This window comes from Lactuca virosa, chromosome 4 (assembly GCF_052849685.1).
Source record: "Lactuca virosa cultivar CGN04683 chromosome 4, Lactuca_virosa_CGN04683_v6, whole genome shotgun sequence".
NCBI lineage: Eukaryota > Viridiplantae > Streptophyta > Magnoliopsida > Asterales > Asteraceae > Lactuca > Lactuca virosa.
Window position 1 is genome coordinate 12,889,304 of NC_136429.1, and position 14,788 is coordinate 12,904,091.

At 32.1% G+C, this 14,788-nt stretch overlaps 1 protein-coding gene and 1 pseudogene across 1 annotated transcript; one reads left to right on the forward strand and one right to left on the reverse strand.

Moving 5' to 3' along the window:
* Nucleotides 1-900: 900 nt before the first annotated feature.
* Nucleotides 901-2,673, forward strand: LOC145169360 (RING-H2 finger protein ATL46 pseudogene; annotated as a pseudogene).
* A 4,086-nt stretch (nt 2,674-6,759) lies between these two features.
* LOC145169362 (AP-1 complex subunit gamma-2-like) lies at nt 6,760-14,485 on the reverse strand. Its single transcript, XM_079087938.1, has 18 exons — nt 14,092-14,485; nt 12,542-12,844; nt 12,318-12,459; nt 11,910-12,083; nt 11,576-11,755; nt 10,774-10,928; nt 10,573-10,663; nt 10,292-10,455; nt 10,149-10,203; nt 9,900-10,022; nt 9,714-9,809; nt 9,483-9,610; nt 9,282-9,386; nt 8,932-9,188; nt 8,430-8,732; nt 7,607-7,788; nt 7,287-7,391; nt 6,760-7,179 (listed from the first exon to the last, which is right to left on the reverse strand). The coding sequence occupies exons 1-18, from the start codon at nt 14,121-14,123 to the stop codon at nt 7,084-7,086; spliced, it is 2,691 nt and encodes an 896-aa protein (XP_078944064.1). The 5' UTR covers nt 14,124-14,485; the 3' UTR covers nt 6,760-7,083.
* Between the last annotated feature and the right edge of the window lie 303 nt (nt 14,486-14,788).

Sequence of the window (14,788 nt, forward strand, 5' to 3'; positions counted from 1 at the left end):
GAACTCGTTTTCTTGTTTTCTTGTTTATAGAACCCATTTGGTCAAGGTTTGAAAATGGAAATATGAAGATAAAATCGAACCCAAAAAATCTATAAATACACTAAAATTAAAACACATGCATCCGGTCTGTATTACACAAACATCACAAAATTTGAACCTTAGGGTTCTGCGCCCATTGACGCAAAAAAGAGAAACTCAGAGGGATTACTAAACATAACAAAGAGGAGAACAGTCATTGATGAGTTCGTCAGTTGACGCTATTGTGAAGAGCAGCAACAAAAAAAACATGTTTTTGATACATAATTCTACATAAAAGATGGAAGAAAGAGGGAGACCAGAAGGTGGGAAGAAGAAATCAGCTTCTTGAACTGATGAATGTGATAAGTGTTTACGTGATTTGATTTTCAAAATGAAAAAGCTAAAGTTGGGGAGATACCCGTGATTTGGGGCAGAACATATGCAAAATTTACGAGATTGATAATAAATATCTTTATACGGATTATAAGACCTAATTTAAAGTTTTAGAAAGTAGTTTGATAACTGAACTTAAACCAAAGAAACATGAAGAACATGCCACGTGGAATGAGTCTTTTATTATAACAAAGACTTTATGTTATCAATATCTATAATTTATATGAACCTTTATTTTCAATAGCCTTAAAATACCACTACTTTTTTTTCCTTAAACTACATACTTTAAAATTTAATATTATTTATGGTTATTAAGTAAAGATGGGTGGTTCAAACAAAAATTAAAAAAAGTTTTGCTATTTGACTTGCACCATTATTGCCCACAAAATCCCTTCTTGGGCCATGTGCAATCAAGAGAAGCCCTTCTGGACTCTGGTGTGTGATCTGTGAACAGTTGAACACAGTGCACTAAAACATTTGTAATCATTTTGAGGAAATGACAAAACTGCCCATGCCTACACTACTTCTCTTTTAAGGCTCCCTCGACACACGACTACATCTCTCTGTAATTTTACCCTCCGAGGATTTCTTTGATTCACTTACCGCTTACCACTATATATCAACAGATTCCACTCATCAAGAAAGTGTCAAAGAAGTATTTTTCGCCTTCGAATCAGCACAGGTTTGTGCTAAAAGACTAATGTTTATTTGACATTCTGAGCTGGGTAACCTAAAATCTTGAACTCTCCAAACCCTATTTGTTTTTCTTTTTTCTTGATTTTTTTTTTTTTGAATCAAGATCTGATTCTTGTAGCATTTCTTAGTTTGTATCAAGTGGGTTTGTTGTAATTTCAACTAGTAGATGTTTATATCGGTTGTTTATTGAATTCACGAACTGGGTTTAGATTAAAGATTAAAATAATCAAATTAAAAACCTTTCTTGAGTGTTCTTCACAGTTCACGCATTTTGAAAACATACAGAAAACTTGATGCTTCTTGTAGGTTTTCATATCTGCTAAAATGCGCCTTCTTTCGTCTTTTCCTCCTCCTCCTACCCCTCTTGCTAATCCCCCTTCTCATACGGATTCCAAAACTAACTCAACCCTGTTATTTGCTAGAAACATTATAATTGTGATAGCGGTTATGTTCTTTATATGTGGTTTACTCCATTTACTGGTGAGGTATTTGATAAAGAGGAAAAGATCTTCAAATTCCCATTTTCAATCTTCAAGATTTCAAGAAAGTGGCGTCGATGATGATGGTGATGGTGATGCGTATGAGAGACAATTACAACAGCTTTTCAATCTACATGATTCTGGGTTAGATCAAGCTTTCATTGATGCACTCCCAGTGTTTTCTTACAAAGAATTAATGGGGTTAAAAGAGCCTTTCGATTGTGCTGTTTGCCTTTGTGAATTTACACAACAGGACAATTTAAGATTGTTACCTTTATGCAGCCATGCTTTCCATATGCAATGTATAGACACTTGGTTGCTTTCAAATTCAACTTGTCCTTTATGCAGAGGAACCCTTTTCACTCCTGGTTTTTCTGTTGAAAATCCTGTCTTCGAGTTTAATGATTCAAGGGAAGAAGATGATGACCAGGGGCATTTTGGTCATTTCAAGCAATCCGAGGGTAGTATTGGTAATGAAAAGAGGGTGTATCCGGTTAGACTTGGAAAGTTTAGAGCCACAAATGTTGGAAAAAGAGATGAAAAGGAAGTTGGGGAGACAAGTAATAGCAATTTTGATGCAAGAAGATGTTACTCGATGGGATCTTATGAGTATGTGGTGGGAAACTCAGATTTAAGAGTGGCATTTGTTCCCAATAGTAGTAGAAGGGGCAGTTTTGGTAATAAAGATAAAGAAAATAGCTCAATTGATGGGGGTAATGATGGAAAGAAAATCAGCAATAGAAGCAAAGGTGAGAGCTTTTCAGTTTCCAAGATTTGGCTTTGGTCAAAGAGAGATCATCATAAAGGTCAAATATCTTCAGGTACCAATACCCATATGGTTAATTCCTCTGTTAATGTTAGTTTACCCTTTAGAAATGCAAATAATACTCATAGTTGACATTTCAAGAGCCAATAGTTTTTTTTTATGAAGTTGTTTATTCGATTTTCCATTCTTGTTTCTTTAGTGCAGTGAAGATTTTGTGAATGATTCTTATTTCCTTTTCATGATTGACTTTAGTAAAGATGGCAACATGTACTCATTACTTTTATCATTTTGTTTAATATTGTGTCCTTTTTCATTGTTGAATATGATGGGTTAAGTAATGGTTCAGACCTTTTAAATACTCTTATTGATTTACACATGATTTTGGTAAGTTTCATTGTTTTCTTTCACATGTTCCAAACAAGCTTTAAGTTTTTTATCCAACCGATATGAATTTAAAAAAATCTATAACATGTATAAGTATAAGATTCAAACCGAAGAGTTATAAGAATAATATAAAACCGGATTTTAGGCGTCACCCACTAGATCAAATATATTTAAATATTTTATTCTTTGTTTTAATGGAATTTTTAAATGGAGTTATCTAATTTTGAGTGAGTGTGAAATTATGAAGTGGGATCCATGAAAAGGGGAGAGTGAGGTTCATATGATGGAAGGTATTCATGATTTAACGCAAGGGTTGACATGGGATTAGTGCCCCCATGACTTGTGGGTCATGTAATTGTAACATGAATGTTTGGCCACTAGCTTCTTTTTTGCCCCCCACAAAATATTTAAAAGATCATTTTTTGTCATTCATTTGTGGGAAAAAGTTGAAATGGAACAAGAATGGTTTTGGAAAAGAAAAACTTTAGTGATATGACAAATCCCCCTTGTTGTCACAATCATTCTTTCCACCAAAATTTTGGTCCTTTTCTATATAATGTTTGTAATTTTGTATAAAGTATTTTCGAGATATAATTTAAGTATTTAATATTTAAGAAAATGACAACGTAATTACACCTAATAGGAAAGTTGAGCCACATAATTTTTTTTTTGGTAAATGTTGACGGCTTTGTTGATTATTAGTACAATCCAAATCCAAAAGGATAATAATTATGTTTAAAGTTTAAAATGTATATTGTTAAAGAGAAATAATGTTAAAACATGAGCGATATTTGTCATGGAATGGAAGATTGTCACAAGGGTATGACCAAATTGATATTTTTAATTTTTTTTTCTTGAAAGATAAAAAGTCGATATATTATAAACTACGACTAGTTATAAGTGCAAAGGAGTACAAAGGCAATATAAGAAAATAAACTTACATGATGCCAAAAGGCCATACATACCAATCATTCCAACAAATCGAGTAGAATTTTGCTCTAAATTTAACCCATAGGAAGACTATTGCCAATGTTTGTGCTAACACCTTTTTGAGACTTGATTTCACCTTATTGAAGATTGCCTTGTTACGTGCTCATAATATGTTCCACAGAGTCGCCATCGATATTGAGTGAAATATTTGTATCAGATTTTTTTTGTGTATCTAATTGTCGATACCATTGAAAAGATGGAACTTATGTTGCTAATATCTGAGATAGATAGCCAACACCAGTTTTGAATTAAATTTCATATCATCTTTGCAAATGCGCATTCCTCAAAAATACATACAAAATTGAATCCATTCCACCTTGATAGAAACTGCAAACCGATTGGACGGATGGTACTCCTCTTGCTATAGGATTAGGGTTTGTTGGTATTATGTTTTTGCCTCAATCGCCAAGAAAAAGCATATATCTTTAAAGTAACTGTCAAGTCCATGGAAATTTAATTGCTTCGGGATTTAAGTAGCATTCTGATGATAAACCATGTAAAGTTTCGACAGATAGATGTCAGATTCACCTCCATTCCACTCCCATGTACTGTTCTCAGTGCTGAGTTTGAGAGATGGAGGGACTGTTTCTAGGAAGTTTGATTCCGGAAGACACATGGGGATGAAGGGATTCTTGAATGGTTCAAGCCTTCCATGGCGAGAATGAAGAGAGAGGGGAAAGGGGGCCCGTTTGTCTTAACCCTCTTTGAATTTCAAACTCTGATGTTGGTGATCCATTTACTAACAACGATGATCTGGCCGATTTAAGGCACCCGATAATCTAATATCTCGTTTTACTTCCAAAATACATTTAGTTTCATCATTGAATCCGGCAATTCCAATTTCGGGAGTTGAAAGCTTTGTCAACATCAACTTTGTTAAAAGATTGGTTTAACATATATAATTTGTAAAATATAGACAACTAATTTAAAATAAAAATTATAAACATATAAAACAAAGTTAAAAAAAAATTACAAAAAAAATTGTAAAAACTAATTTTGTAAAAAAGATTGTTGTAGAAAAACTAAGTTTTAAAAATATATAAAAAGAAAGTTGTAAAAAAAATGAACCAAATCTCGTTAAAAACTAAAAATTGGGCCAAAACTGTTAAAAAGAAAAGCAAGGGACCATAAAGGAAAACCGAGAGATCAAATTCATAATAGAAATTAAAAAAATAAGCTAAAAAAAATTAAAAAGTGAGGTAACCAAAACAATAATAAAAAGAAAAAAGTTATGCCAACTTCGTTATAAAATTTAAAACAATAGGCCAAAATATAAAATATAAGTAAAAGATTAGATGGCATGAGATGTATTTGGTTTTTAATAGTAACTATGTTTTGCATTCGAGCAATGCGGTGGGAATATATTCGTTGTCAAGTTTAGTATGACGTATATATTGTTAGACGATTAAATTACGATATTCATATAATATAAGAAGCCATCTTATTGTAGAAATATAACATCTAAATAACATATGTGAAGTATAATGATTAAACCAGAAAAATTGTTAAAAGTATAGTAGCTTTTATTTATTTTGTACTAAACAGTAATATACATTTGAGTATACTTGAAGATATTAAAGGCAGTTGGGAAGAAAGGATAAACAGACAAAAGACATTGGAGGGAAGAAAAGAAAAAAGAAGGTATATTTCCCCACATATAATATATGTCGTATGTCGTATTTCCATTGAGCTGCTTCCTTTTATATAAAGTTATAAATAAACTTAACTTATTTTTGTTATAATTTGATTTTAGTTTATCGATTAACATTTATTTAAAAATAGATATAATAACCGAATTTCGTTCTAAAACTAGAGAAGCTGATCAATTAAATTGTATACAACTTTGTTATTTGGATTAATATTCATTATTTATATTTACAAGAATAACTCTCACGTCAACATATATTTTTGAAGAAAACATACATGTGAAGGTGTTGGGGATATTAATTAATTAACAGTATAATAACTTTGTTTGTTAGTCAACAAAAGTCTTGTTCCTCCTCCCCAAAAGAATCAAATTGTTTCACAATTGATGGACATAAACAAAAAAAGAAAGCAACCCTTTTAATTTTATTAAATAAATAAAAGGACAAAAAAATACACACATTCACAATAAACTGCAATTAAACTTGAATCACCTTTTTAAATATATATATATATATATATATATATATATATATATATATATATATATATATATATATATATATATATATATATATATATATTATTGTAATATATACAAATTATTATATTGTTTTTACTTTTAAATTGATATCTCTGTTTTATATATATATATATATTATTGTAATATATACAAATTATTATATTGTTTTTACTTTTAAATTGATATCTCTGTTTTATAGTAATCATACAAAATTGCCAAGATCATTTGTTTTGACTTATTTTGGTTTTTATTATTTATTTATTATTATTATTATTATTATTATTTTTTGTTGCATTTTAGATATATAATGATGTGCTTTGAAACGAAACTACTGATACGATATTAACTTTTGTCATATTAATAATATTTATGTAATTTGCATAAAATCATCTAAGAATTGTTTTTTCTTTTCAAACAAGTATTTCAAAAAAAAAAAAAAAGCCGTAAATTTACATGCTATATATAAAATAATTTTCATTCCAAGGCTCCCGTAACTCGTAAGGTGCTTGCATGAACATAAATGACAATCAGAATAAGACTTCCGAATTCAACTTTTTTTTATCTATGAAGACATGAAGTATTTAAATATATTTTCTTGATTTACTTATAATCGCTACAAGATATTCTACGAAATGCAACTTGTTTTGCCTTATTAAGACATTGAAGAAATTTCCTGTAAAGTTTTTTTCTTTTGTCGGGATATGTTTGGTTAAAGGAATAAATGGAATAAGCAGAAGAAAAAAAAAATTATTGGTTTGACTTGTATTAATAGAATTCTATGTTACAGATACACAAATGTATAAATTTAAATGTATCATAATGTAATATTATTGAATTTAAATCAACAATAATAGAAAAGTTGAACATAATAAAACTTGTTTGACATGTGAAATAAATTATAATAATAATAAAAATAAGGTTGATGAGTTTGTGTCTATGCCTATGATGGCAAAATTTGGTTCTCACAATTGAATACAATAACATCTTTTTTGTTCATATAATATACAAAAAAAAAAAAAAAAAAAAAGACGCTCAGCTCAACTTGTTAACTCAATATTCCAAACGCTACACCCAAAAATATACGAAAAAAGGGAAACAACAATTGATTCAACTTTCAGCCAACCAAAACTTTAAACTTTAAACTTGCACTAAACACTAGAAGTAGGAAGAGAGAGAGAAAGAGAGATGGTTCACAAGTCGCGAGGGAAGTTACTGATTTGCCCTTCCTCCAACATATCTTTGTTGTTCAACTTGTAGCTTATTCGTATACGCATCACAACTGATTTCTGCTCAAAACAACATTCATGAGTCATGAGTCATGAGTGAGTCGGTCATAAAACAAGAGAGTAGTATTCTATATTGAATTATTAAAAATAAATAAATAAATAAATACCTTGCCATGTTGATTGTTGGTGACTCGTAATTTCTGTGTTATAGAACCACTGGCGTTTCCAGGAAGAGTATTACTGCTAGCAGGCTCTAAATGCAGCTGTAGGAACTGTGGATTGTAAATGAGACAATAAGTTAGAATATAAAATTTCAATTTGGGTCCCTAGCTGATTTTTGCAATTTTGGTCCCAAAAGTCATTCTACTTGGACAAAGGAACAAAAACGTTATAAAAAGTCTCAAATAAGGACAAAAGTTGCAAGAGATATATATTATAGATATAGGGAGGGAGGGAGGGAGGGAGCAGATATGTAATTCAGGTTTACCTTGGGCACTGCTGCCTGGAAGACGAAATCTGTATAGACCTGGGAAGACTTATTTGTGAATTTTGCTTCAATTAGGGTTATCTGTGGACTTCCGGGTTGCTTAGACAGGTTGAACATGACGCTCAATGCACCACTCTCAAATGCAACAATTGGTGGATATGTCCGCCCATTGTCCTCTTCTTCTGTTCAATGTTCATGCATCAAAATTAAATATATTATATCCTTGCTTCCTTGCTTTGACTTATTAGGTTTTATCAAGGAGTACATACATGACTGGCTTATTAGGAATAGGGGTTGTTTCATTTTCATTTAATTTGGATTTTCGACAGGACTGTTTCTTTTATTTTTTATTACTTAATCAGGACAGAATCACTTGATAGGTTTCCGCTTAATGTATCAACACACTAACCCTTTTACCTTCTTTTTTTCCCTCCCATTGGCTTAAAATTGATGGATATTGTGAAATTTGTTGTTTGGAATGTAAGGGTAAAATGGTAATTTAGTATCATTCAGACTCAGACAGTTTATTTGGTCTAGAAAAGAAAAAAAAAAAAAAAAAAAAGGAAAATATACAGCACTTTATCCATATACAGGACTTAATGGGGAAATCAAAAAAGAAACAACCCTTACCCCTTGGTAGTTGGTATGGTATGATAAGTAATATGTGGGTGTCTGTGTCTCTATTTTACTTGATACAGAAAGAAGGAAACTTAGTTTATTTTTTCCTAGCAGTTCCCCAAGTGTGCTGTTATTTTTTAAGCGTCATTTTTATTTACCTGAAGGCGGATAGAAAAAAAAAAAAAAAAGATATAATAAGACTTACTAGGTGGAGGTGGTGGTGTAGTAGGATTTGGACCGAATCCGTCTAATAGATCCATCATAGGGGAAGCGCCAGGTGTAGGTAGAGGTGATGAAAGAGTATCCAAACCACTAAAAGGTGAGGGTGAGGGTGAGGGTTTATTATTATTATTATTATTATTAAGTTGAGTCAAGGATAAGAGATCAGATGTAGATGAGCTTTTTTGAGTAGCAGGAGCAGGAGCAGGAGCAGGTGGTGACCCGCTTGACAATAGATCCAACAGAACATCTGTACCACTTTTATGCCCATGCATTGTATTTCTACCTCCTGAAACCAAAACACATACACCAATATTAATATCTAATCTCTATTATGTACTTTATATTTTATATTCATTTTTCAAACAGTAATCGGCTCTTTAAGTTACACATTTAATCCATTCATGGTTTCCCCGTGCTCTAATTATTATAACATCAAAGTTTAACTTTTATAATAAAAACTAAAAAGGTAATTAAATAAATTTAACCTGATTGTGGGGAAGAAGATGAGATATCAGCACCAACACCAAGAAGGTCGTGAAGAAAATTGGGACCTGAAGAAGAGTTAGGAGGTGGTGCAGGTTCATCTACACCAAGATCCAGCAAGTCTACTAGAGGAGCATCAACTATTTTAACAACCCCATTTGGAATATTATTAATCCCTGATGTCGAAACACCTGAACCACCTCTTCTTCCACTGTAACTTGCTTCATCAAGAACTGGCATCCTTTCAACCAATGCAGACCTTCAAATCCATTCATTACATATATATCAGCTTAGTTACATAATATTATGATGATACAAACATACATACATAATCATCATTTCATTTTCATACCTTAAATTTTGATGTTTTCCGATTATGGAATCAAATTCGATTGATCTCTGCTGCAGCTCAAGCAGAAGGCTTCCTTTAGATTGATTCACAATGTCTTTTATTCTCCTACAAAAATCAATAACCTCTATGAATATGATATCACCATATATATTATATATTTTTTCATAAACGGAAAAGATATTCTTAAATAAATAAACTTACTGTGAAGAAGAAGGGAAACGTGAAGACAGTTTTAACAAAGCCATCAAACACATTGCCCTGGTTGTAAGATCAGATGTGTGTTGCTTGATAGCAGCTTCTATAACATCAATTGCATCAGACTCCGTTACCTGTCATATCAAAAACAACTCTCAACTCTCAACTTTCAAGTTAATTTAAACATACAGTATAGATTTGGGTATTTCAAACTCAATTATGAAGAAGCAAACTCACAGTTATAGGTTCCTCGATATCAAGCATTCCAACATTGTTTACCAATAAATCACCGTATTCTCCAATGCACCATACTGCTACCCGAACTACAGCTTCCTGTTTGAAAACACGTAAACAACATATATACGAGAGGGCAAAAACGTCCAGTAAGATTAGACAAAATATTTTTGTTAAGATTCATGGTACCTGATCACATGATGTTTGGATTGCTCTATAGAGTGACCTTACTGTATATCCATGGAGGTTAGATGAATTGGTTATCACAACAATTAGAGCATGCCACACTTCGTCCTTTACATAATTTCCAGCCTAATAAACATTGATAGTTTTTTTTAGTATTTCAGTAAGCAAATGCAAAACTAATCCCAATTTAAACATACATTGAAGATTAAATAAACTATCATTTGGAAAACTAGTACAAAAGTACATACGGACCTCACAAAGAACCTTGAGCATCTGATCAATGTACCAAATTTTCTCTGGGGAAAGCCTAGAAGAAGAATGGTGTGGAGATTAAAATGAGAAATGCATATGATAATAATAGATATGAGTTATTACAAAAATACCCTTTTACTTACTTTTCCACAATGGAGCAAATTTTTGCAGTAAGATCTCCTTTGAAGTCCTGGTCACTTACTACCAGATAATCAATTAACTCCTTGGTCAAAGGTTTTACGTTGCTTTCATTGACCAGAAGATACACAAGTTCAAGGGCTCTTTTTCGAATTGAAGCATCTGAATCCTGAATATAAAAGGAGCACTTACTGTTTATATACATGCAATTGTGCAGTATTCGAATCCAATCATCATCATATAAATCATAAATGTTACTTTTTAGTTTACAAATGATGAATATTACCTTGACACATTCTAAGATTGTTGCGCGATGTCTCTGCACTGCTTGACCATCTATTGATATTGCTTTCATCAGCATGTTTAATGCAACATACCTGCCATAATAATAATATTCAATTGAAAGTAAATCATTTCATTTTACAATTTACATGAAGACTCACTAGATATTTACTACCATGCATGGAAGAGGGAGGAGATGCTTTACCTGATATTGTTGTCACGGTTTGATAAGAACCTCCCCAAAATATTGATTGCAAGAACACGCAAGCCACCACTATCTTCAATGCTCATAATAGTTTCTACACATTCATAAAGGATAGCATTCCCTGCATTCTTGTTTGACTCTGTCTTTGTTGCCACCTACACATCATTCATGTATCACAACTTATGATTTTTGAAAGCAACAGTCAAACCAAACGTGTATGTAGATCATATGATCAATGACTATAAATAAATCCCATATTAGATGGGGTTTAGCTTGAAATCCTTCATCCAACTATTTGTTGTGTACACATTTAATCACCTGGGATTTTTTATGTACATATAAGGTCACTAAACTTTATGTAAATAAAATCTCACTTGCAGGTCAAATATAGTTGGTTATTAAACAAATAAATAAAAGTATATATATATATATATATATATATATAGTTGGTTATTAAACAAAAATAAGAGTATATTACTATTTCATGTATTTAACCTATAATTTATGTAATTTAGAAAGTATAAAAAAGTATATATGAATAATAACATTATATATTAAAAACCAACTATTCGCTATCAACATTTGATCACTATAGATTTTTCTGTTCATCAAAAGTCCTTAAAAAACTCTTTTTGTTGTACTGATGGAGGATTTAAAAAGTTTAGGGACTCTATATGTAGAAATAAAATCCAGAATGACCAAACGTATACACAGTGAATAGTTGGATGGAGGATTTCAACCTAAACCCTATTAGATATCATTGACAAGTTAACAAGATATCACATAAAAGATGGAAGCTGACCTGAGCAAGGACATCATTCATGAAATCACTAGCATCAGCATCTCCATGACCCAAGATCCGTAAAATACGGAGTAATCTTATTTGAAGAAAAGGATCCGAAATCCCAGAAATATCATATTCAGGAGCATATGGACTGTTCACTGCATCCTTCAGAACTTTTACTATGCCCTCTGTGCATTTCTAGATAGAGAATGAGAAAGAAACAAAAAGGTCAATATACCTTCCTAAAATATTCACAAACTCCAATCAAAATATTGAAAGAAAAGAGTCAATATACCTTCCTAAAATATTCACAAACTCCAATCAAAATATTGAAAGAAAAGAGTCAATATACCTTCCTAAAATATTCAAGGGCCTCTTCACTGACTATACACAAATCTGCACAAAGCTGGATTGCAGTTAAAAGAACTCCATGATGCTTTTCTTTGAGTAAGGAAGCAACAGGGTTTACAAAATTCTCTGCAAGGTCAGGGACTTTCTTTATAATCCTTATAGAGCATAATGCTGCCTGTACATTGTAAGAATGTAGATAAGTACAACATATTGTGGGAAAAAAAGATATCTGAATGCCCATTTTACAGATTTTAAATTTAAAGAGCCAAAATAAAAATTCTAACGAAATGAGGATGGTCATTTAATTTTTTTTTTATCCGAGCATAATGGAAATATATGAAAAATCATTAATGGTGTCAGCACAATTCAAAGACAATGACATTTCAGAAGGATATTTTCATTGACTTACTTTCTTGCGAACATTTGGATCTCGAAATTGCAGCAGCCTTTCAACTTCAGGTGCAAGATCACGAGCCATTTCAGCAGAACTTATATTGCCCAAAGCACAAAGAGCCAGTCCTACAATATACTGGTTGGTATGATTAAGATCTCTGCAAAATGACAATGGATTTTTCATCAACTGGAAATCCAATATCCAGGAAACAATAGTACTAAAGGGTAGTAGGTGCATACTGCTTGAGTGAATTGGTTACTAGCATCAAAACTTCTTGTCTTTCATCAAGAAGCAGCATAAGTCCTAGATATCCTATTCTCTTCTCTGGAAATCCAGGGGCTGCAATCAACTTGAGGCATTCCATTTGACCAAAATGTGTAGGATACCCTAACATGTGAATGAACATGAGCTTTGCCAAATTACGGTGTCTATAATCATTGTCATTGTCACTAACTGCTGCACGAATAGAAGCACACTCCTTTCTAACAACAGCACGCTCCTCTGCTGCAGTTTTACAGGCACGTATTGCCCGAATCATGTCCCTGAAAAGTAACAATAATCATCATCTCACAAGCTACACAATGTCATCTACATATAGGCACAAATCACAATCAACTTCAACTTGAAACTAATGTAATGTTAATATTGTAAATGGGTATGAGGGCAAAATGAATGTGTTGAGTTTTGTTAGTTATCTCCCTACTGAACATGTGCACATATTTTGAAGTTGATTTTATAGTCATTCCTCCTCATTTTCTATGCTTAGAAGATTAGATACATAAAGAAAATAATCTTTGAAGTTGAAGAAATTATATTGAACATCTTGGTAGATATTAGATTTCCCTCATAACATGTCTACATCTAACGGGGTGTCTGGATGTGTGTTATCAAAGTGATTATGGTGACTTGAAGAATTCGAATCAGGATAAATAATTAGTTGATTAAAGTTAGGGAAAGTTGGGAAATCTTACAATTATTGAAATAATCAATTTTCTTAAGGCATTCTACTCGGCTGCATGTTTAAAAACCCCATAAGTATACTTCCAGATTAGTTGCATTAGTCCATTATGACTCTTCTTGGTGGTTGTAGTTTGTGTATTTTAGTATTTGTAACAACGATACATCCCAAAAGGTTGTGATTGTGAAATGCTGGCAGAATATGATCCCTCGGTGGTTGATTATTAAGATATTTAACTGATTAAGTGGCTCTACAGCCTTAGTAGTTACAAATTATCTGAGACCATTGGCCTTGGGTTCAAGCTTTGCCCATCCACTTCTCATCAATGGACTCCATAAGTATATTAAGGAAAACTCTGCTGGACTGATAATGACACTGAGAAAGCTAAAGGAGCGAATGACGAATGGGATCGCTTAGTTGGATTCAGTAAATTGTATGGTTCTAACCTTCTAGGTTTGCATTCTTGATAATAATATTGTGATTAAAGGGCAGCTAGGAACAATTACCCACCATTGTTTTAGTTCATTTAGATGTTTACAGACAGACTTCCTACTTCGGTCATTACGCTTTTCATTCACTATGTTCTTAAGATATTAATATCTCCCTCGTTCACAGTGTAACATCTTAAACATTCTTGTAGCTCATTATAGTATCAAACACATATATGAGATGAGACCAGTTCCTACGCACCATAATTCAATTAAGTTACTAAACGAAACCATTTCATATACTCCGATCAGTAAACAACCGCACACTAACATTCAATTGAGAAAACTCGAGATCACAGTCACTCGAATTAGGTCAATTTTCGATTAAAAGAAAGCAACTTACCTTAGACGCGTCCCAGACGAGAAGGGATTCATGATTGGGTTCGTTTGGAAGCCACGAGAGAGCTCGACCAGATCCAGATTATAGCAGAAGACAAATATATAGAGCGATTACGTATATAATTATTATTATACAAGCTGAGAATCCAGTCGAGATCTGGGGGAGATCAACTACGGTGATCTGTGAAGAGAAATTAAGATCTGAGACTTGATTGATCTCTTCGCGATGATGTGAAGATGATAATGGTGAATCTGAGCATCAAAATTCTTCCATTTTCAGGGTGGGAGAAAAAGATAAAAGATGTGCGAGTATTTGTTGTGGTTTGAAAAGTTTCAGAAAAATGAAGTACTCAACTGCAATTTCTTCATATACTTCATTGTTAAAGTCGTTAAATAATTAAAACCCCTTCTCCAACCCAATGATGGGTGTAGCGGGTAAAACGCAGGGTGCTTGATGATCTTTTGTAAATAATGAAATTTGTAAAATTGTAAAATAATCAGAAAATGAATGGAATGAAATGAAATCTATTCAAGGCGGCTAAGGTTAATAGGAAAAATATATATTTAAAAATATCTTTTAACTTTTTAACTTATAGTTTATTAATTTATAGAGATATTAAAATAGATATTAAAATAGAATTTTTAAAAACATGTTTGACTAAGCTTATCTAGTGTCAAAACATTATAAGTTTATTAGCTTA